Here is a 25,613-nt window from a genome sequence, read left to right as displayed (position 1 = left end):
TTTCATGCAATCATAAACCGTGGTAGCCTCCCACGGTTTATGCTCATTTTTTTCCTTCCAGAAACCGTCCTTGCCAGCCACGGTTTATGTTCAAATAGTAAACCGTAGTTGGCTCCCACGGTTTATATAATAATCGAATTTGCACAACCACGTAACATATTTCTGTTTTGCACATTTGGGTAAAAGATTCATTGATTTTATTTAAATATGTCATTTGCCCATATTTTTTTATTAGATAATAAATTATAAAATTTAATTTTAATGTGTTACAAAAATATTTTTTTTTAAAATATGATTAAATAAATAAAATATATTTTTAATACAAAAATTTTTATAAAAAAATATTTTTAACATTTTTATTTAAATAAGTATCTAAAAATAATACTACACATTTAAATTTTTTTAAATTAAATTTAATTAAATTAAACAATAAAATTTAAAATAATGTTAATTATAATTAATTTTTATTATATTAAATTAACCTAAATAAATTTAATTAATAAAAATATTTAAATATACAGTATTATTTAAAAAATAATAAGCCTAGTTATCGATGACTATACTAACTATTAACTAATAATAAACTAAATACAGGATTATTATTAAGTAGAATGTTATATATATTAATATATATATATATTTTTTATATTTTATATTTTTATTTTTAATATTAAAAATAATTGATGAAAATAAAAATAAAAATTTATTTTTTATACAATAAAAATGTTATAAAAAATAATATATACAAATAATAATATAAACAACCAAACATCTATCACTTTTATTATTATTATTATTATTATTATTATTATTATTATTATTATTATTATTATTATTATTATTATTATTATTATTATTATATGAGTACTTCCTCAGAAGATCCAGAGGAAAGACGAAAGAAATTGAAAAAGAATCTTAAAAAATTTAGATTATCGATCTATACTGGCTCTTTTTTTTTCGAATGACTACTCTTTGTATATACGACGCTATTTGGTTCATTATACAATTCGTCCATCATCTTATTAGAATGGTGAACAACTACAAAATTGAGATACCCTAAATATAACCTCTATACCTAATAAATGGTATAATGCAACAGTATTTTAATATTCCCCCACGTTTATAGTGGTAAAATAATATACTTTAAAAAAATTCAAGAACTAACAAAATTTACTATTTTTTATTAATATTTTTAATTATTAGTATAATTTTATTTAGTCTAATAATTTAATAATATATTTTAATTTATATTTTTAAGTATTATTAATTAATTATTAACTAAAAATAATAAATTCTACCGCTCATCAAATATTTTTTATTAAAGAATATTTCTCAAATTTAAATGGAATAGTTACTCACTACATATATCTCATGGTGGCAAATTGGAAGTGACCACTAGGTAGACGTTTTGCCCATAGCTGATGCGAAATATGGATAGGGTGTCATGTTTATCTTATGTTTGTAGATATAGGTTTCTTGTGTCACCAAAAAAAAAAAAAACTAATGTTTCTTGTTATTTTGCAATTTTAATTTGTGCCGAGTACTAACTCTAACTCAACTCCTTTGTTGCCTTGCTGGGATTCGATAGCCTTACAAGACCATTAAATAATTTTATAATAAAATATGTATTTAAATTTTTTTAATAATTATTAAATAATTTTTTTAATTTTAATTATAAATTAATTCTGTATATTTTATTTAATTATAAAAATTATATTTTATTTTATAAATAATTATTTTATCATAAATCTATCATATTTATTAACAATCAAAAACAAAAATAATAACAAATTAGATTTTTCATTGATCCTAATAAATTTTTTGACTATTTCAATCGATTGAAAAATTATATTTAATCCGTGACGTTCGTGATAAACCGTAAAATCGTATTTTCTTAAAATTCAACCGATTAAATTACATTCTATCACAAAAATTTTCATCGTTTTCAGGCGGTTGGTGACACAACATAGGTTGTGCACCAAATCTGTGCCCTCATTTAATCCTCCAGAAGAGGAAATCGAAACTAAAAACCACATCTTCCTTTATGGCAGCAAACCTCTTTCAATTTATAGTCTCTTTCCTTCTCCCTCTTTAACTCCCTCTTTGCCGCCACCTCCTTTGTCCACTGCAAGAGAGCAGAATGGAATGAGGCGATTGTATAGAAAAGGGACTACTTGCGGTTGAAAAAGGAGAAAATGGCAGCCTGAGCTTCCAGTTTCAAGCTTTCATGGTGTTTTTCCTTTTTTGAGACACTAAAGAGGAAAATTTTTTCGCATCAGAGTTATCTTCCAATTTTTCGTCTGAAAATTTTTCATTTTGAAAATTTTTTGGAAAATCGGTTAGGTTTCCATTCAGTTCAACAAACCAATTTTTGATCCATTTTCTACTTCAATTCCAATTTTTAAAATTGGCGATTCAAAAATGTCGAAAATATTTAGTAACCAATACAAATTAACCAAAAATATATGACGTTCGTATTACTTTTGTAGCTACTCGGCATGTTCAGTGGAGCTCGGAGTTGGAGGCACGTATATTGGAAGAGAGGCTAATTTCATGCTCAAAAGCCTCAAACTCTGATTAAAATCCCTTGATATTAATTGTGTATTATTGCCATTGGCTATTTAGCTTAATCAGTTCCACCCTTTAACCACACACTTCCACCCTTTAACCACACACTTCTTCAAAATAATCTTTCTATTTTCGTTTCACGTAGAAGACGTTAATGTGATTGGTGGTTCAGGTTTAAAGGGATTTGCCCGATCAATAAGGTCGCATTATTTCCTTTTTTAAATGTAAAACGCGGCAACAGCCCCCATTTATTTGATTTCATCTTGGCTAGACTCGCAGCATTCGAAACTCACATTGAAAATTCAGAACTCGGTTGTTGCGGGTTCAAATTCCAATGTCCCTTATCACAAAAATTTCATCGTTCAATCGATTATCGATTGATTTATGCGAAAATTAGGATGCCTTATAATTTTCAATCGATTTTGTGATAAACTGTAATTCAATCGATTAGTTTGATAATCCAATCGATTGAATTTTAAGGAAACATAATTTTATGGTTTATCACGAACTTCACGGATCATATACAATTTTTTAATCGATTGGAATAGCAAAAAAATTTATTAAAATCAATAGAAGATCTAATTCGTTATTATTTTTGTTTTTGATTATTAATAAACATGATAAATTTATGATAAAATAGTTATTTATAAATTAAAAAATAATTTTTATAATTAAATAAAATATATGAAATTAATTTGTAATTAAAATAAAAAAATTATTTAATAATTATTAAAAAAATTTAAAAAACATGTTTTATTATGAAACTATTTAATGGTCCAAACATAATTTTTATAATTAAATAAAATCTCCTTTTCCTTTCTCTCTTACTCCTCTTTTCTCCATCCGCCCTTCACTAAATTATTGTCACCACCGCTACTATTGCCTCTCCTCTCTCCCTTCTCCCGCCTAGCTTGTCAATATTTTCGTTCATATCTGTGTCAAATCTATCGTCATGCTACCCACCATCGTTGCATTGCTCAAATAATCTGCACTGTCTTCACCGCGTTGTCGCTTCTGTCTTTGTCCTTGCCACCTTAACCCTCACCACTCTCTCTCACATTCGTTTACTTTCTTTTCACTTATTTGAGTTATTTCAACCTGTTTCATTTAATAAAAAAAATGTTGAAATGATGGTTGAATTACAGTTGATAGTACTAATTTGGGATAAGCAATGTTTGAAAATCAGTGATGGAAGAAAAATAATGGTTATAATTTGAAGATGAAATTGGTATTTGAATTAAACTATCATGCTTTTTTGCATCATCTTCAAATAAGTTAAAAAAAGTGTATCTTTTAACTATGTTTTTCATATTTAAAAGACAATAATCCAACACTACTATTTTAGAGCCAAAAATGACATACTGGCCAACTAAAGAGTAGTACATGCATTTGTTTTTGTTGATAATTGATGCAAGACTCTTGATCCTAGTGGGAGAAAAACAAGCGCATCAATATTTTTTAAAATAAAAAAATTAATAAAATAGTAAAGTAAAAAGTTAATAATTCTTAAATTAAGAGGCTGAAGTACATATTTTATTTTATAGAAGTTACAAAATTAATAATAATTAATTTTTTTTATTTTATTAATTTTTTTCATTTTAAAAAATCCAAATTCAAAATAAGCAACTAGTAATTACAAAATATCACAAAAAAAATCCATCTCCCACCAGAATCACATGCAAAACATAAAACTCCCAATACTAAAGCTAAAAGAGTACATACATGGTATTATTGGGATATTGCAAATTTAACGATCTATTATTATATATAAAGGAGATCAGATGAAAACAAAAAATAGTGGAAAAGTTTTTATTCCTAAACTTAAATATCATTCATGTATATTAATCATGGGATGCAATTACTTGCAAAGCTAACAACCTTCATCCTCAAGCTAAGTATCTTTTTCTACTAGCACTACTGGTAAACTTGCAATGCTTTGTTCCTTTCCTTTGTTTCTTTTTCTTTTCTTCGAAATCAAATAAAAGCTCTGATAAAAGCCAAAGTATCACACAAAGTGTTTTTTATTTTTATTTTTTATTTTTTAAAAAAAGAGTATGTAAAGGGACAAATCACATTTTTTTGGGGTGACGAATTCTCTTATACTCTCAAATTTTAAATATTTGTACACTAGAGCTAGATACTTCTCTATTCCCTTCATCCGAACTACTTGTTTCATTTCCTATTTTATTATCTGATTAGTTTCAATCAAAACTATATTATACATCCCTCGTAATGCGTGTAGTCAATTTAGCTATCTATCTCCAATCCAATCAAACCCCACCATGAAACTTATTTTCTGTTATATCTCGATTCTATCCTTAAAGCTTTCCTTCCAAATCAAAACATTCTTTTTCTATAGCACCTTCCGCCCTATAAATATAGCTTCGGATCCCACAGCCAATTAGAAGCAATATATTTTATCAAAGTACAAAGTGAATGGGAACTTCGTATTGCATATAAAACGATGATTCTGATGTAGAATAACTAAATAAATAAAGAAGAGGTAACAAATATAAAATATGAAATATAACTTGATAATTCTAATAGTAATGTTTATTAGACTTATTATATTAATAGATATATTTAATTATATTGTGGTAAAGTATAAAAGAAAATAATATAAGAGAGAGAAAAAATGAAGATTATTTTATTGCTATATTTTGTGTTATTTTACGTACTGAGGTTTTAGCCTTTATATATACAAGTAAGGAGGTCACCTTATTCCACTATTATTAAATACAAGGACTTTGGTAATAATGAACTTTAGTATGGAAAATGTGAGCCATCCATAGTCATTCATTGTTGTTCTTATCGTAACACTCTCCCTTGAATGACCATTTAGGATTATGCCTCGTTAAAATCTTACTAAAGAAAAACCCAATGGAAAAAAACTTTAGTGAAGGAAAAAGAGTACAAAATCTTCTGATGGGGACTGCCTCATTAAAAACCTTGTCAAGAAAAATCCAATGGAAAAAACCTGACCAAGGAAAAAAGAGTACAGTCTCCCCCTCTTGCCGACATCATTTAATGTTTCGAAATCGGCGCATCCCAATCTCATGTACCAATCTTTCAAAGGAGGATTTTGGAAGTGACTTAGTAAATAAATCTCCCAGATTGTCACTTGAGCGGATCTGTTGGACATCAATTGTTCCTTGATTTTGAAGATCACGAGTGAAGAAGAATTTGGGAGAAATAATTTGTTCTATCACCTTTGATGTATCCACCCTTAAGTTGAGTAATGCATGCTGTATTATCTTCAAACAGGACAGTTGGAGCTATCTTATGATCAATCAGTCCACATGATGACAGAATATATTGAATCAAACTTCTGAGCTAAAAACACTCGCGACTAGCTTCATGAATCGCCAGTATTTCAGCATGATTAGAGGAGGTTGCTGCTATCGTCTGTTTCGTGGACATCCATGATATAGCTGAACCACCATATGTGAATAGGTATCCTGTTTGAGATCTCACTTTATGTGGATCAGACAAGTACCCGGCATCTGCATAGCCAACTAGTTGTGACTTGGATCCATAGGGATAAAACAATCCCATATCAACCGTTCCATGAAGATATCGAAAGATTTGCTTGATTCCACTCCAATGTCTTCTGGTTGAAGAGGAACTATACCTTGCTAGTAAATTCACCGCGAATGATATGTCAGGTCGTGTATTGTTAGCAAGATACATTAGTGCTCCAATGGCACTAAGATATGGTACTTTAGGACCAATGATATCTTCATTTTCTTCTTTAGGACGGAATTGATCCTTTTTCACATCCAAAGATCTTACGATCATTGGGGTACTTAATGGATGTGACTTATCCATATAAAATCTTTTCAAGATCTTTTATGTGTATGTTGTTTGATGAATAAAGATCCCATTTTTTATATGCTCGATCTGCAGGCCAAGACAAAATTTAGTCCTTCCAAGATCTTTCATCTCAAACTCTTCTTTTAGAGTTTTTATAGTTGTTGGAATCTCTTCAGGAGTCCCAATAATATTTAAATCATCAATGTACACAGCAATTATAATGAATCCAGATGCATATTTCTTTATGAAAACACACGGGTAGATATCATAATTCTTAAATCCGTTTTTGGCCAGATACTCAGTAAGACGATTATACCACATTCATCCAGATTGCTTTAGACCATATAAAGATCTTTGCAATTTAACTGAGTATAACCCTTGCAAATATTCATTGGATGATTTAGATATCTTTAGTCCTTAAGGGACTTTCATATAGATATCCCGATTTAATGAGCCGTACAAATAAGCTGTTACCACATCCATTAAATGCATATGTAGTTTATGATATGCAGATAAACTGACCAAATAACGCAATGTTATCGCATCCACTACAGGGGAATACGTTTCTTCATAATCTATATCGGGCCTTTGTGAAAAACCTTGTGCCACAAGTCGGGCTTTTTAGCGCACAACTTCATTTTTCTCATTTCGTTTTCTCACAAATACCCACCGGTATCCAACAAGTTTTACATCTTCTGGTGTACGGACTACAGGTCCAAAGACTTCACGTTTTGCAAGTGAGTCTAACTTAGCCTTCATGGCTTCTTTCCATTTTGGCCAATCATTCCTTAGTCGACATTCTTCGACTAATCTTGGCTCAAGATCCTTACTTTCATGTATGATATTTAATGCCACGTTATATGCAAATATTTCATTGACAATTGTCTTATTTCAGTCCCATTTCTTTCCTGTAAAGACATAATTTATCGAGATCTCGTCATTTTCATAATTTTTAGGTACCTGAACGTCTTCTGGAATTAACACTATATCAGAATTTTGGACAACTGTAGATGTCTCTACTATGTCTTTTTCAACAGGAATATTATTTACCTCTTTTCTCTTTCGAGGATTTTTGTCTTTGGAACCGACAGGCCTGCCACGCTTCTGGCGTGTATTTGCTTCGGTGGCAATTTGTCCAACTAGGACATCAATTCGAATTGGAGTCTTTTCCGTTGGTATATATGACTTGGTTATCCTCTTTGTATAAAAAAATGCATCAGGCAATTCATTTTCTATTCTTTGCAAATGTATAATCTTTTGAACTTCAAGTTCACATTGCCCTGATCGAGGATCTAAATGCATCAACGATGATGCATTCCAATTAAGTTCCTTTTCAGGAAGCTTATTCTCTCCCCCTAATGTTAAAAATTTTGATTCATCAAAATGATAATCCACAAACCGGGCTTTAAATACATCTCCAGTTTGTATCTCAAGATGCCTCACTATAGAGGGAGAATCATATCCAACAAATATCCCCAATTTCCTTTAGGGTCCCATTTTAGTGCGATTAGGTGGTGCAATGGGAACATATATCGCACACCCAAATATTCTTAAATGAGAGACATTTGGCTGCTGGCCAAAAGCTAATTGCATAGGAGAGAACTGATGGTAATTCGTTGGCCTCAAACGAATAAGTGCTGCGGCATGTAAAACAGCATGCCCCTAAACCGAGGTTGGGAGATTTGTTCTCATAAGTAAGGGTCTAGCAATTAATTGGAGGCATTTAATAAGTGATTCTGCTAACCCATTTTGTGTGTGAACATAAGCTACTGGATGTTCAACACTTATTCCATTAGCCATTCAATAAGCATCAAAAGCTTGTGAAGTAAATTCACCAGCATTATCAAGGCGAATTACTTTGATTGTATTTTCTGGAAATTGTGCTTTTAATCGAATAATTTGAGCTAGTAATCTCGCAAATGCCAGGTTGCGAGAAGACAATAAGTACACATGTGACCATCTCGAAGATGCGTCTATTAGGACTATAAAATATCTAAAAGATCCACATATATCACCTTGAATCCTTTCTAGGAATTTAGGGGACTCAAATCCAATCTTTACTAGTGATGGCCTTAATATTAACTTTCTCTGAGAACATGCAGCACAACAAAATTCACTAGTTTTAAGAATCTTCTGGTTCTTTAGTGAATATCCATGAGAATTTTCAATAATTCTCCTCATCATGGTTGTTTCCGGATGACCCAATAGGTCGTGCCAAGTTATGAAATAATTTGGGCTAGTAAACTTCTGGTTTACAATGGCATGTGATTCAATTGCACTAATCTTGGTATAATATAACCCAGATGAAAGTGAGGATAATTTTTCTAATATAACTTTCTTATTTGAATCATGAGTTGTGATACATAAGTGCTCATTGACGTCCCTCATTCATAGTCTCAATATGATATCCATTTCGGCGAATATCTTTAAAGCTCAACAAGTTTCTTCGAGACTTGGTAGACAACAGTGCATTATTTATTATGAATTTTGTTCCTCTGGGAAACAAAATTATAGCTCTTCTAGAGCCGTCAATTACATTGCCTGAGCCAATAATAGTATTAACACATTCTTCTTTTGGCACAAGATGGGTAAAATATATATCACTTTTGAGAATAGTGTGCGAACTTGCACTATCCGCAAGGCATACATCTTCATTACATATCCTTGCCATTCTCTTCAAAGACAAATAATAATAAAATGAGTAGTATGCATAGTTAAATTAAATACTTGATCGAAATTATTTTTCTAAGAAACACTATTCATAAAAATAATGTCATATACTAAAATTTTTATTTTAAAACTTGACACATTTAATAATTTCAAAATTCATAAAAATTAATATTTTATTATTTATATACATCATATTTGAAACTTAAATACATACAAAATAAAACTTAACAATAAGTTCTTTACATTATTTATTTACATGAATACTTAACAATCTCACACTTTAAACTATTCCATCATTGATCAAATGACCAATATTTTCTTCAGGATCCTCAAAGAAATTAGATACATCATAATGGGTGGTGGAATTTTCAGCATCATTTGAAACGAAATTTGACTCTTTTCCCTTGTCGTCCTTTTTCAAAGATGCCTGGTAAAGATCGACTAGGTTCCTTGGGGTACGTGACCAATGGCCCTTTCCACTATAATGGAAACACTTATCCTCTGTTGATTTATTCTGCCTGATATTTCTTTCTTTATCCCACTTCTGGTGAGATCCTCTTTTTTGAATATAATTCCTTTTCCTTCCATAATTTTTCTTGTTATTGAAACTTTGCCATTTACCTCTTTTGGGGTAATTTGCCACATTTACTTCAGAAAATGGGGCGGCACTAGCTGGGTGCGCTTCATGATTTTTCAATAGCAACTCATTGTTGCGTTCAGCAACAAGAAGACAAGAAATTAACTCAGAATATTTTTTAAACCCTTTTTCTCGATACTGCTGCTGTAGGAGCACATTCGAGGCATGGAAGGTTGAGAAAGTTTTCTCCAACATATCATGATCAGTTATTTTTTTCCCACATAATTTCATTCGTGAGGTGATTCGAAACATTGCAGAATTATATTCATTTATAGATTTAAAATCTTGTAGACGCAAGTGCGTCCATTCATATCGTGGTTGAGGAAGTATCACCATTTTTTGATGATTATACCTTTCTTCAAGGTCTTTCCAAAGATCTGTAGGATCTTTTAATGTGAGATATTCATTTTCAATCCTTCGTCAAGATGACGACGAATAAAAATCATGGCTTTGGCTTTATCCTTCTGGGATGTATTATTTTCAGCCTTAATGGTATCTCCAAGATCCATTGAATCAAGATGAATTTCAGCATCTAGTATCCATGATAAATAATTATTTTCAGATATATCAAGAGCATTGAATTCAAGATGAGAGAGTTTTGACATAATGAAAAATTGTTACCTGAATCTTCTTAAAAATTTGATCAGAGTCTCGTGCTGATAACTTGTTGTAGAATAACTAAATAAATAAATAAATAAATAAGAGGTAACAAATATAAAATATGAAATATAACTTGATAACTCTAATAGTAATGTTTACTAGAATTACTATATTAATAGATATATTTAATTATATTGTAGTAAAGTATAAAAGAGAATAATATAAGAGGGAGAGAGAATAAAGATTATTTTATTGCTATATTTTGTATTGTTTTACGTACAGAGGTTTAGCCTCTATATATACAAGTAAGGAGGCCACCTTATTCCACTATTATTAAATACAAGGACTTTGGTAATAATGAACTTCAGTATGGAAAATGTGAGCCATCCATGGTCATTCATTATTGTTCTTATCGTAATAGATTCTTCTTTGTTACAGTATTTTTTTTCTATTTTAAAATATCCCTCTTTCTATATTATAGCAAATATTATAAAAAAATTAGACATTTACTACTATTCATGAAAATATGTATACAAGGTTATTGAAAATTAAGAAAAAAAATTAAGGTAATCAATAACTTTTTATTTTATTTTTAAAATTTTAATTAAGCAAAGAAGTAAGAACCTAAAAGATTTAAGTGGGCTAAATTATATTAGTCGAATGGTAATCTTGTTCGTCTGTTTAAATAAGTGTCAGTGGTTTAAATCCTACCTTGTGCATACAGTAATCCATTGACAAACGACAGACCCTTAAATGGAGCTTTGATCCATGACAGATTAGTCCTTGACCTGTCGCACTACAAGAAATGCGCTGAGTACGTCGAATTTAGCGTCGCACGTTAGCATCGGCTTTACCCACGGATTTAGCAATGGATTTGTTGTGGGATTCGTCATGCCAAATAATTACCGGCAGATAGCCTCTTTTGACGGTAAAGTCACCGATAATATTTGGCGGAAAAATAAGAATAGGCGCCAAATGTAGCGTAAGATTTACCGTAAAAAAATTCGACGGTAGACACCTTTAGTGAAATGCTGTGTTTTGGTGATCTACACCACGTTACCGTTGGAGTTATCTGACAGTATATCCGACGATAATCGTGCCCTAAATTCGAACTGTGAACCCTTTCTCCCTTCATTTCAAAATCTTCTCTCTCTCTGCCCTCACTTCTCCGTCTCTTTGTTTGCCCCTTTTCTCTCGCCATTGTTGTGTCAGCACCGCCGCTGCAACAGACACCTCGTGATGCTGCCTCCCTCCTCTCCTTGCACCATCCCATATCTGCGACGAAAGAGTTGCTGGAGCCACCCCTACAAGAAAAAAGGCCTATTGGCACACTTTTTGCCTGCCATGCTTTTAAAGCATGGCCAAAATTGGTCAATGACCGCGTTTTTATGAGGGTGACCACTTATTTGTGATTTGGCGATGCTTTTTTTTGTCACGCTTCAAATGTATGGCCATAGAGGGATTTCGCCACACTTTTATGAGGGTGGCCACTGAATAGTAATTTGGTCATGCTTTTTTTTGTCATACTTCAAAAGCGTGTCATGGAGAAATAGATACGCTTTTAAAGCGTGGCTAATTTGTTTTTCAATGGTCACATTTTTAAACCGTGCCAATATCCTCGATTTATTTGGGAACCCTAAAAAAGTTTACCGATAGAGTTTCCACTGACGGATGATTAATACCGGTTTAGAAAATCCAAAGGTTTTCAAACTTGAATATCGCAAGTATAATCTAAACCAACAAGTGATCTTCAATCAAAGTTTAGAAGAGTGTCACAAGAATAAAATTACTAGGAGTAGGATCCTGGGTCGTTTTTCCTAGGACTTGCAATTGAATGCACATCATTGATTAAGAAATTTGGGAGTTTTAAATTGCTTGCAAGAAAAGTAAAGTAACTAAAATTCAAAAGCAATTAACAATTAACAATTAAAATGGAAGAGTTAGGAATATCAAGCAAGTAATTAACTGTCTAACAAGCATGTAACTAAGATGATAACAATAAAATGGCATAGGACTAAAATATGAATTTAAAGTAAAAGAATTAAGAAACTAAAGTCAACAAAAGGGATTGACAATCACTTAATCTAAAGAGCCTCGGCTAAGGGTGAGAGTTAGGCTTCCTATTCATGTTATTAACCACAATATAGTGATTAGCAAGAGTATTCCTACTTTGTCATACTCTAACAATGAAGGAAAATCAAGTAAGCACAATTGATTTCAATCTACTTCTTTCTTTCTTTTTTTTTTCTTTTTTTTAAGAACTATAAGAGTAGCTATAATAGCAATTTCAACATCTAAGCATGGAAAATAGCATAAAACACCTATAATTCAATGTCACTAAGAAAAGAAACCAAACTAATAAAATTAACAATAATGAAAACCTCATAAAACACTTATAGTTCAAATCCAATAAACTAATACTCAAGAAATTCAACCAAAGAGATGGAAATTAAGTAAAGAATTATACACAAGGAAGATCATACCATAGAGGGGTGTCTTCCACCAAAGACTTTTCTATAACGTTCTTAAGTTGGACGGGTATGAACTTCATTTGCAAGCTCTGAGTGGATCCTTCAAGAAGAAAATTTTCACCCCCTTGTCACTCTTGGGATTGGTATGATGGTATAACTTGAGATGACGTAAGTGAACAACTCCATAAGGCTCAACTTTATCAACAATATACAGACCATCCCATCTTGATCTGAACTTTCTGGATAGCAAACTCAACCTTGAGTTGTATAGTAGCACCAAATATCCCACTCAGAATTCTATCCTCTTGATATGCCGATCATACACTGCTTTAGTTCTTTCTTTGTATATGCGGGTATTATCGTAAGCCTCCAACCTCAAACACTCTAAATCTTCCAATTGTTGCTTCCTTTCTACACCTGCCTTTTGCAACCTCATGTTGCACTCCTTAATTGCCCAATAGGCTTTGTGCTCTATCTCAACCGAGAGATGACAAGCATTGTCATAGACCAACCAGAAGGGACTCATGCCTATTAGAGTCTTATAGGCAGTTCGGTAGGTCCACAAGGCATTCCCTAATCTAGTGCTCCAATCTTTCCTATAGGGCTTTACCATAATCTCTAGGATCCTCTTATTTTCTTAGTTAGATACCTTAGCTTGTCGATCTATTTGTGAGTGGTAAGCTGTGGCCACCTTATGAATAATACCATACTTCTGCATTATTGTTGCCAGTCTTTTGTTGTAAAAATGTGAGCCTAATGTGTAATAAAGTTCTTTCAATCTCAGAATCAAATGGGACTAAGCTCGGATCCGGTAATGAACATGTCATTCAATAGAGAAAACATAGAGTTCATGCATTTATAGTGAAAAAAGTGAATATTAAAGAAAGGTAGCTACCAATTACTAATACTATAAATCCTAACTAGTAATCAAGAACCAAGAAACAATTGAAAAGTAACTATTCACATATGAACATATTCACACCAACCAACAATATGGCACACATATGCAAGTTCCCAACAACGGCGCAAAAAACTTGACAGAGGATAAATGTCGATTTAGAAAATCCAAAGGTTATCAAACTTGAATGTCGCAACTATAGTATAAACCGACAAGTGACCCTCAATCAAAGTTTAGAAGAGTGTCGCAAGAATTAAATCAATTACCAGGAGTATGATCCCAGGTAGTTTTCTTTAGATCATGCAATTGAATACACATCATTGATTAGGAAATTTTGGGGGTTTTGAGTTTCTTGTGGAAAAAGTAAAGTGACTAGAATTCAAAAGGAATTAACAATTAACAATTAAAATGGAAGTGTTAGGAATATCAAGCAAGTAATTGACTATCTAACAAGTATGTAACTAAGATGATAACAATAAAATGTCATATGACTAAGAAATATGAATTTAAAGTAAAAGAAATAAGAAATTAAAGTCAACAAATGGGATTGACAATCACTTAATCTAAAGGGCCTTGGCTAAGGATGAGAACGAGGCTTCCTATTCTTGTAATTAACCATAAATATGGTAATTAGCATGAGTATTCCTACTTCGTCATCCTCTAAAAATGAAGGAGAGTCAAGTAAACATAATTTAGTTCAATCCACGTCTTTCTTTTTTTTTTGTTAACAAGTATAAGAGCAGCTATAATAGCAATTTCAACATCTAAGCAAGCAAAATAGCATAAAACACCTATAATTCAATGTCACTAACAAAAGAAACCAAACTAATCAAACTAACAACAATGAAAACCTCATAAAACACTTATAGTTCAAATCCAATAAACTAATACTCAAGAAATTCAACCAAAGAGATGGAAATTAAGTAAAAGAACTATACACAAGGAAGATCATACTATAGAGGGGTGTCTTCCACCGAACACTTTTTTATAACATTCTTAAGTTGGACGGGTATGAACTTCATTTGCAAGCTCCGAGCGGATCCTTCAAGAAGAAAATTTTCACCCCCTTGTCACTCTTGGGATTGGTATGATGGTATAACTTGAGATGACGTAAGTGAACAACTCTATAAGGATCAACTTTATCAACAATATACAGACCATCCCATCTTGATCTGAACTTTCTGGATAGCAAACTCAACCTTGAGTTGTATAGTAGCACCAAATATCCCACTCGGAATTCCATCCTCTTGATATGCCGATCATACACCGCTTTAGTTCTTTCTTTGTATATGCGGGTATTATCGTAAGCCTCCAACCTCAAACACTCTAAATCTTCCAATTGTTGCTTCCTTTCTACACCTGCCTTTTGCAACCCCATGTTGCACTCCTTAATTGCCCAATAGGCTTTATGCTCTATCTCAACTGGGAGATGACAAGCTTTGCCATAGACCAACCAGAAGGGACTCATGCCTATTAGAGTCTTATAGGCAGTTCGGTAGGCCCACAAGGCATCCCCTAATCTAGTGCTCCAATCTTTCCTATAGGGCTTTACCATAATCTCCAGGATCCTCTTAATTTCTTAGTTGATACCTTAGCTTGTCGATCTATTTGTGAGTGGTAAACATAATTTAGTTCAATCCATGTCTTTCTTTTTTTTTGTTAACAAGTATAAGAGCAGCTATAATTGCAATTTCAATATCTAAGCAAGCAAAATATCATAAAACACCTATAATTCAATGTCACTAACAAAAGAAACCAAACTAATCAAACTAACAACAATGAAAACCTCATAAAACACTTTTAGTTCAAATCCAACTGACTAATACTCAAGAAATTCAACCAAATAGATGAAAATTAAGCAAAAGAACTATACACATGGAAGATTATACCATGGAGGGCTGTTCCCACCTCGTACTTTTCACTCATTGGATTGGTGTGATGGTATAACTTCATTTGCAAGCTCCGGGTGGATCATTCAAGAAGAAAATCTCCACCTCTTTGTCACTCATTGGATTGGTGTGATGGTATAACTTGAGATGACATAAGTGAAAAACTCTATAGGGTTCAACTTTATCAACAATATACAGACCATCCATTCTTGATTTGAGCTTTCTGGGTAGCAACCTCAATCTTGAATTGTATAGTAGCACCAAATTACCCAGTCAAAATTCCTTCGGCATGATATGCCGATCATGCACCGCTTTAGTTCTTTCTTTGTATATGCGGGCATTATTGTAAGCCTCAAACCTCAAACACTCTAACTTTTCAAATTGTAGCTTCATTTCTACACTCGCCTTTTGTAACCCCATGTTGCACTGTAGCACCCTACCATACAGAGTCTTATGCTTAAGTTATAATTCAGAGATGGCAAGGCATTACGACCTCAAAATTAAAAATTTTAGTATACGTAGTAGTGGAAACAATGTTTATAACTAGGAGCCTTTGAAGAAAAAAGGGGTAAAACAAAATCGTAACTCGAAAGCACAACACTCTGATCGATAGCGCAACAAATAAAAGAATAAGTTAAAGCGAGATTATATATATATATATATATATATATATATATATATATATATATAAAGGAGTGCCAAAAATAGGAATATCAAAACTCAAAATCCAGCTGCAAAGATAACCAGTCCGAGCATAGAAATATATACATGTAAATAAAATAAGAAACCCCAAGAAAACCCGAAGGGACATAAATATAGAAAACCTTTTCTCCAAAATCACCTCTAAGAGGAGTCATCACAGTTTGTATTATTTAGTGGAGATAACAAGTATCTAAGGAAAACATATAAACCCAAAATAGAGTCCCGAGAACCAAGGATCTTCGTTAATCCAGAAGTCTCCAGCATGCTTCAGCAAGAAGCCTCACGTCCTGCATCTGAAAATCACAAAATCCGCATGGGTGAGAACCGGAGGTTCTCAGTATGGTAACGGTGCCCACATATCTAACATGTAATGTCCTGGGAAAGCCAAAGGTAATCCTAGAACTTCCAACAGATAATTCAAAGCTTATAAACAGACTAAATCACAAATGGCAACTAACTAAAGATCTTCAGTCTAACTAATACTTCCCTTTTCAAAACCTTCAGACCTTCTAACCACCAGCAGAAGTATAATATGGCAAACACAGTTATATCAAACAAGAGATATACAAATAGGAATCAAATACGGCATTTAGACAATTAACAAGTAATATGCAGTCAATTAGGCAATCTCAAACAATTCATATAATATGCATATGTTGTATGCTTGTCCTAATGGCTGATGATATCATCTGTTGGTTATATAGCCAACCTGACAAGTCCTGGTAGCTAACCATTGGACTGTCCCTTTGTCGTGCATCCCCAACTCAAGTTATTCTCAGTCATAAACATGATCATAATCATAATCATGCAATACCCATACTAGTGTTTATCCATACAACACCCATACTGGTGTTAATTCACGGGGGCGAGCTCATCCCGAACTTTCACAGTGTCCGGCCATACTTACGACATAGGGTCAGCAGAGGATCAAGTCTACACCTAGAGCATGTGGTGGCTAGCCACTGCTTTCATCCAGGGAAACTCGTATCTCAGATAGTGGAAGTGCAACATTCACCTTTCATTCAATAAGCATATATGCAATTATACTCAGCCATAATCAATAATGGTTCCACTGTAACGTGGCAATAACTCAGCCATCTGGCTCATAATTCAATCCATATCCAGTCAATGTGTTAACAAATACATCCCTTCGGCTCATGGCACATAAAGCACTTCTATTGCCATCCTCCGTATCTCATACATTCATCTTAATCATCATTGATCATTAATTCTCCCCTTTCTTCTTTCACAAGTTACCACATGCCCTAGCTCCTTTCCCATTGCTAGGCATATCATAATAATTTAAAACACAAGGGGTGAGATCGGAGGCTTAGAAGTATGGAATTTGGCTTTTAAAACTCAAAAATCAACTTTGGGATGAAAACAGGGTCATGTGTGTGATGACCAGAATTCACTCCCCATATAAAAATGATGAATCCGCTCTTTTGGCAAGTGCACCAAAATTATCGTCAAGTAATAACCCACAGTGGAGTGGGATCGTATCCATAGAGATTGGTAGATTTGAGCAATTTTTATCAATTAGTGAATTAGTCAAGCTAAACAGAATAGATTGTGATTGCAGAATTATAAATGGGTAGAAATATAAATGGCCAAAAGGTAAAGAAAAGTAGTAAAGTGCTGAAATAGAAATGGCAAGAATGTAAAGAGCAGAAGATTAAATGACTTAATTGTAAATAGGAATGTGGATTTGCAGAATGTAAAAGAAAGCTATAAAGAAGGTGAAAGATGAGAATAGGAGAATTCATTGAGATAAGGAGATGTTATCTCTTTGGATTAAATCCAGCTTATATCCTCTTCAATCATGCAACTCATTGACCTCTTGACAATCATGATTGATTGAATCCCAATCCCTTGGTGACTCAACCTCTCAGATCTTGATTAATAGCCAATTCCTTGGTCTAATTTCTCATGAAGAGAGAGATGCTTGGTCCCTGATTATACCACACATCATCATAGGTCCAAGTAGAGGGAGGATTTTATGTCACCATATCCAAACACCAAAACCCAGATCCTACTCAAGTGTGAGAAGGAATTTCTAGCATGGTTTCATGTTTCCTTTTCCAAGGTTCCCATGAAACCCATTTTGCATTCAATCTCTTTTCCAAGAAAATTGAACACTAAAAATGAAGAACGAAATTCCTTCTAGCAAATCAAAGAGAAGATGAAGAGAAGAAGAAATTTGCTATCATTAATCCATCAAGTACAACAGAGCTCCCTCTCTCAATGAGAGGGAATTTAGCTACTCATAGCTCAGAGAAAAGTACTCAAGATGAAGAAGATGATGAAGTAAAAAGTAAACCTAAAAGCGATTTTCTACAATTTAGCTTCCTAACTACTTAACCCCTTTCTTAGTACTTTTTAGGGGTTATTTATACTACTACCAACCCCGAAAATAAAAGAAATACAAAAGTGAAAAGAAAAATACAATTTGAAGGAAAAAAAAACTCAATAAACGTGATCTCCCAGCTGGCGTGTGGCTGGCGCTTCAGTGGCGTGCCATGCCTTCTCTGATTCTGGCTTGGCGTGCCACGCCCAGCTCGTCAAGTGGCACGCCCTCCTTCATTAGCATCCTTGGCGTGCCACACCTTCGAGCCCTGATAAACCCTAATTTTGTGGTTTATCTTGCGCTTAATTTGGGGGGTTTTTGTCAATATTTCTCGCACTTATTCACAAGAAATGCATGGTTTTGTGTTCACTTCCTAATATTGCTCCATGATGGAAAACATGCTTATTTTGCCTTAGAATTGCTATATTTTGATCCTTTTTATTGCCATTCGATGCTATGATGTATTTGTTGAGTAATTTCAGAATTAATAAGGTAAGAATGGCCTAGAAGAGAGGAAGAAAGCATGCACAAGAGGAAGGAACATGAAGATTTGGATTTTGGGAACTTCAGCACCGACGCGCACGCGCACTTTACGCGCATGCGTGGATGAGGATAACTGGAAGCGGCTCGCATGGATGGACGCATTCGCACAGGCCAGAGAATTCCAACCGACGTGCATGCGCACTGGGCACGTACGCGTGGATCACAAAAGCAATTGGTGTGCACGCACGCATGGCACGCACGCGCGGGAAGCTGCAGTTGACCTCATTAAAGGAAATCGTGCCTGGTGATTTCTGAGGCTCATGAGGCCCAAATTCAAGCTGTTTCTGCATGGAAAAAGACCCAAGGATGCTAGGGAGAAGGGGGGATCAATCATTTTACACTAAGACACATTTTCTAGTTTTTTGGGTTCTTTGTTCTTCTAGAGAGAGAAACTCTTGTTCCTCTCTAGATCTAGCTTTAATTTGATCTTCCCTTGTTGAGTTTTGAATTGGATCTTGTTAATTACTAGTTTTGATTGTTAAATTTGAATTCCTTAGTACAATTTTGCTTAGATCTTGTGTTAGTTTTATGGATTCTTGTCAATTGTTACTTCATACCCATTGCATGAATATTGTGAATCTTGATTTGTTAATGTTACATTGATGATTTCTATGATTAATTGTGTTGTTTGAGTGATTGTATGTTGATATTTGTTAGTGGGTGTTTGTCAATTTCAATCTAATTTCAATTTGAACATGTCTTTTGTTAATGCTTACCATGTGTTTGATGAATTGTTTACCTTGATTATGGAGTAGTTCTTTTTACTCTTGGCTTAGACCAAGGGAATTGGGTAAACTTGAGTCATTGGGTCTAATAGATTTGATGATTTGGGAACCCTTAGTGGTCAATTTGATAGTCATTGACACTAACCTACTACTAGGTTAATTAGTAGTGAGGTTAGACCTTATGGGTGGATGTTGACCAAACCATTTAACATACTTCAAGTATAGAAGTAGACTTAATGGTTTTGGCTCCTCATAATTGTCAAGATATGGTTATTAGACAAGGATGGTGACCCCAATTCCCATGTCTAGCCAAGAGTTGCTTCTATCATTCTTATTTGAAAATCCAAAATCTTGATTACCTTGTCTTAGTTATAGTTATTGTTTAGTTGAGAGTAGAATTATAATGAATGTTGTCTTCTTAGTTTGGAATTGCTCACATCTTGCTTAGTCACTTGAATTAGTTCCTTGCACCTTAAGATTACTTGTTTGCTAAGATTCCTAGTTTACTTCCTTGCTCATGACTTACAACCCCGGATTTCTAACCAATGTTGAAGCATATGTTTTCCCATTCCTTGTGAGACGACCCGAGGTTTGAATACTTCGGTTATTTTATTGAGGTTGAACTTGTGACAACCAATTCCTTTCTAAATTTGATCCTCGAGGATTGTTGTTGGTAGAGCTATACTTGCAACGCAACTTCATTGAGAAATTCTCTTCCGACATAGTCCACGAGTGCTCCGATCAAATTTTTGGCACCGTTGCTGGGGAATGGTTGCAACATATGCCTTGATATTGGTTATGTGAATATGTGAATATTGTAGATAGTTTGTTTGCTTTCAATACTTAGCTATAGTTTAGCTTCTTTTATTTTTGTGCTATGACTCTCAAGTTTGATAACTCGGTCTCAACCGAATTCTAGCTTAGCCGATTTTGATCCCGAGATTGAAAGAACTTTGTTACACACTCGGCGAGCTAGACGGCGGTTTGATTACACATCTAGTGCTTCGGCCTCTCTTGAGGAACATACCGAATCTCTAGACAGTACCGAGAGTGACTTGGAGTCCGCTACTTCCTATTCTTCTGTTGGTACTTGGTGCACGAAATTGCAATCACACTTTGCAATCCCGCACAACTAACCAGCAAGTGCACTGGGTCGTCCAAGTAATACCTTACGTGTGTAAGGGTCGATCCCACGGAGATTGTCGGCTTGAAGCAAGCTATGGTTATCTTGTAAATCTTAGTCAGGATATCAGAAATTATCAGGATTGATTGTGAAAAGTAAAAGAACATGAATTGAGTACTTGTTTTGTAGTGATAGAGAATAGGTTGAGGTTTTGGAGATGCTCCATCTTCTGAATCTCTACTTTCCTACTGTCTTCTTCTTCAAGCACGCAAGGCTCCTTCCATGGCAAGCTGTATGCAAGGGTTTCACCGTTGTCAGTGGCTACCTCCCATCCTCTCAGTGGAAATGTTCAACGCACCCTGTCACGGCACGGCTATCCATCTGTCGGTTCTCAATCAGGCCGGAATAGAATCCATTGATTCTTTTGCGTCTGTCACTAACGCCCCGCCTTCAGGAGTTTGAAGCTCGTCACAGTCATTCAATCATTGAATCCTACTCAGAATACCACAGACAAGGTTTAGACCTTCCGGATTCTCTTGAATGCCGCCATCAGTTCTAGCTTATACCACGAAGATTCCGGTTAAAGAATCCAAGAGATATCTACTTAATCTAAGGTAGAACGGAGGTGGTTGTCAGGCACACGTTCATAGTTGAGAATGATGATGATTGTCACGGATCATCACATTCATCCGATTTAAGAACAAGTGATATCTTAGAATGGAAGCAAGCATGATTGAATGAAAAACAGTAGTAATTGCATTAATCCATCAAGACACAGCAGAGCTCCTCACCCCCAACCATGGGGTTTAGAGACTCATGCTATGGAAGGTACACAAAGAAACGTGTAAAGTGTCATGAGGTACAGATACAATGTCAAAAGATCCTATTAATAGTGAACTAGTAGCCTAGGGTATACAGAAATGAGTAAATGACGTAAAAATCCACTTCTGGGTCCACTTAGTGTGTGCTTGGGCTGAGCAATGAAGCATTTTCGTGTAGAGACCTTTTCTGGAGTTAAACGCCAGCTTTTATGCCAGTTTGGGCGTTTAACTCCAAGTTTTATGCCAGTTCCAGCGTTAAACGCTGGAAATTCTGAGGCTGATTTGCCACGCCGGTTTGGGCCATCAAATCTCGGGCAAAGTATGGACTATTATACATTTCTGGAAAGCCCAGGATGTCTACTTTCCAACGCCGTTGAGATCGCGCCAATTGGGCTTCTGTAACTCCAGAAAATCCACTTCGAGTGCAGGGAGGTCAGAATCCAACAGCATCTGCAGTCCTTTTCAGTCTCTGAATCAGATTTTTGCTCAGGACCCTCAATTTCAGCCAGAAAATACCTGAAATCACAGAAAAACACACAAACTCATAGTAAAATCCAGAAAAGTGAATTTTAACTAAAAGCTAATAAAAATATACTAAAAACTAACTAAAATATACTAAAAACATACTAAAAACAATGCCAAAAAGTGTATAAATTATCCGCTCATCAGTACTACTAATACATCTTTGCATCCTATAGGTGAGCCACACATGGCGGAGCCACGCCGGATCACCTTGCATGAGCAAGGAGCTCCGGATATTATACTTCAACCATTATAAGCAAGGTATCCTAACATTGATCCAAACTTTGAATTGAAGAGTAGCTTGATAAATCTACTACCTAAGTATCATGGGTTGCCGGGTCAAGACACCATCCGACATCTAAAGGATTTTCAAATTGCTTGTTCTACGGCTCGAAGGCATGGAGCCGATGAGGTGGCTATCATGGTTTTTGCCTTTCTTTTTTGTCTTGAAGTGCAAGCAAAGACATGGTTTTATTCGCTACCGGATGAGATTGCTACCAATTGGGATTTCTTGAAAAGAGAGTTTCTAGATAAATTCTTCCCACCGGAGAAGACCGACTACATCCGAAAGGAGATTTCGGGTATAATGCAAAGATACCAAGAGAGTTTGTACGAGTATTGGTCTCAGTTCAAGAGGCTATTGGAATCTTGTCCATATCATAGAATGAATACTCACTTGTTCATTAGCTACATGGTGCACGAAATTGTGATCAATACTTTTCACAACACAAATAATCCCCGGTGATGAATCCAAAAACTTGGTGTTCAATACCATGGCATAAACACAACTTCGCACAACTAACCAGCAAGTGTACTGGGTCGTCCAAGTAATAAACCTTACGCGAGTAAGGGTCGATCCCACAGAGATTGTTGGTATGAAGCAAGCTATGGTCACCTTGTAAATCTTAGTCAGGCAGACTCAAATGGATATGAATGATGATATACGAATAAAACATAAAGATAAAGATAGAGATACTTATGTAATTCATTGGTAGGAATTTCAGATAAGCGTATGAAGATGCTTGTCCCTTCCGTCTCTCTGCTTTCCTACTGTCTTCATCCAATCCTTCTTACTCCTTTCCATGGCAAGCTTATGCAAGGGTTTCACCGTTGTCAGTGGCTACCTCCCATCCTCTCAGTGGAAATGTTCAACGCACCCTGTCACGGCACGGCTATCCATCTGTCGATTCTCAATCAGGCCGGAATAGAATCCAGTGATTCTTTTGCGTCTATCACTAACTCCCCGCCTTCAGGAGTTTGAAGCTCGTCACAGTCATTCAATCATTGAATCCTACTCAGAATACCACAGACAAGGTTAGACCTTCCGGATTCTCTTGAATGCCGCCATTAGTTCTAGCCTATACCACGAAGACTCTGATCTCATGGAATGGCTGGCTCGGTTGTCAGGCGAGCACTCGGTTGTCAGGCGATCAACCATGCATCGTGTATCAGGAATCCAAGAGATATTCACCCAATCTAAGGTAGAACAGAGGTGGTTGTCAGGCACACGTTCATAGGTGAGAATGATGATGAGTGTCACGGATCATCACATTCATCAAGTTGAAGAACAAGTGATATCTTGGAACAAGAACAAGCGGAATTGAATAGAAGAACAATAGTAATTGCATTAATACTCGAGGTACAGTAGAGCTCCACACCTTAATCTATGGTGTGTAGAAACTCCACCGTTGAAAATACATAAGAACAAGGTCTAGGCATGGCCGAATGGCCAGCCTCCCAAAGAGGGTTCAATCATAAAAACATGATCAAAAGCTCCAAATACAATAGTAAAAGGTCCTATATATAGAGAACTAGTAGCCTAGGGTGTACAGAGATGCGTAAATGACATAAAAATCCACTTCCGGGCCCACTTGGTGTGTGCTTGGGCTGAGCATTGAAGCATTTTCGTGTAGAGACTCTTCTTGGAGTTAAACGCCAGCTTTTATGCCAGTTTGGGCGTTTAACTCCCATTCTTGTGCCAGTTCCGGCGTTTAACGCTGGGAATTCTGAGGGTGACTTTGAACGCCGATTTGGGCCATCAAATCTTGGGCAAAGTATGGACTCTCATATATTGCTGGAAAGCCCAGGATGTCTACTTTCCAACGCCGTTGAGAGCGCGCCAATTGGGCTTCTGTAGCTCCAGAAAATCCGCTTCGAGTGCAGGGAGGTCAGAATCCAACAGCATCTACAGTCCTTTTTAGTCTCTGAATCAGATTTTTGCTCAGGTCCCTCAATTTCAGCCAGAAAATACCTGAAATCACAGAAAAACACACAAACTCATATTAAAGTCCAGAAAAGTGAATTTTAACTAAAAACTAATAAAAATATACTAAAAACTAACTAGATCATACTAAAAACATACTAAAAACAATGCCAAAAAGCGTACAAATTATCCGCTCATCACAACACCAAACTTAAATTGTTGCTTGTCCTCAAGCCACTGAAAATCAAACAAGATAAAAAGAAGAGAATATGCAATGAATTCCAAAAACATCTATGAAGATCAGTATTAATTAGATGAGCGGGGCTTTTAGCTTTTTGCCTCTGAACAGTTTTGGCATCTCACTCTATCCTTTGAAATTCAGAATGATTGGCTTCTTTAGGAACTCAGAATCCAGATAGTGTCATTGATTCTCCTAGTTAAGTATGATGATTCTTGAACACAGCTACTTATTGAGTCTTGGCCGTGGCCCAAAGCACTCTGTCTTCCAGTATTACCACTGGATACATACATGCCACAGACACATAATTGGGTGAACCCTTTCAGATTGTGACTCAGCTTTGCTAGAGTCCCCAACTAGAGGTGTCCAGGGTTATTAAGCACACTCTTTTTGCCTTGGATCACAACTTTATTTCTTTCTTTTTCTTTTTCTTTTCTCTTTCTTTTTCTTTTTCTCTTTTTTTTTTCGAATTTTTTTTTGTATTCATTGCCTTTTTCTTGCTTCAAGAATCATTTTTATGATTTTTCAGATCCTCAGTAACATGTCTCCTTTTTCATTATTCTTTCAAGAGCCAACATTCATGAACCACAAATTCAAAAGACATATGCACTGTTTAAGCATACATTCAGAAAACAAAAGTATTGCCACCACATCAAGATAATTAAACTGTTATAAAATTCAAAATTCATGCAATTCTTCTCTTTTTCAATTAAGAACATTTTTTTATTTAAGAGAGGTGATGGATTCATAGGACATTCATAACTTTAAGGCATAGACACTAAGACACTAATGACCACAAGACACAAACATAAATAAACATAAGCATAATTTTCGAAAAACAGA

The 25,613-nt window shown here is 34.8% G+C and overlaps 2 protein-coding genes across 2 annotated transcripts; both read right to left on the bottom strand.

Annotated features, from left to right (window-relative positions):
- Nucleotides 1-13,048: 13,048 nt before the first annotated feature.
- LOC112741797 (uncharacterized) lies at nucleotides 13,049-13,372 on the bottom strand. The gene has a single exon (XM_025790944.1). It carries the CDS (start codon nucleotides 13,370-13,372, stop codon nucleotides 13,049-13,051), a length of 324 nt encoding a protein of 107 aa, XP_025646729.1.
- A 1,303-nt stretch (nucleotides 13,373-14,675) lies between these two features.
- On the bottom strand, nucleotides 14,676-15,035 carry LOC112741720 (uncharacterized). Its single transcript, XM_025790843.1, has one exon. It carries the CDS (start codon nucleotides 15,033-15,035, stop codon nucleotides 14,676-14,678), a length of 360 nt encoding a protein of 119 aa, XP_025646628.1.
- Between the last annotated feature and the right edge of the window lie 10,578 nt (nucleotides 15,036-25,613).

This window comes from Arachis hypogaea, chromosome 1 (genome assembly GCF_003086295.3).
Source record: "Arachis hypogaea cultivar Tifrunner chromosome 1, arahy.Tifrunner.gnm2.J5K5, whole genome shotgun sequence".
NCBI lineage: Eukaryota > Viridiplantae > Streptophyta > Magnoliopsida > Fabales > Fabaceae > Arachis > Arachis hypogaea.
Note: the sequence above shows the minus strand (reverse complement) of the source record. Positions and strands in the feature narration are given on the sequence as shown.

Coding starts and splice junctions, on each gene's coding strand:
- LOC112741797 (XM_025790944.1), bottom strand. CDS start 13,372: ATGGTAAAGCCCTATAGGAAAGATTGGAGCACTAGATTAGGGAATGCC.
- LOC112741720 (XM_025790843.1), bottom strand. CDS start 15,035: ATGGGGTTGCAAAAGGCAGGTGTAGAAAGGAAGCAACAATTGGAAGAT.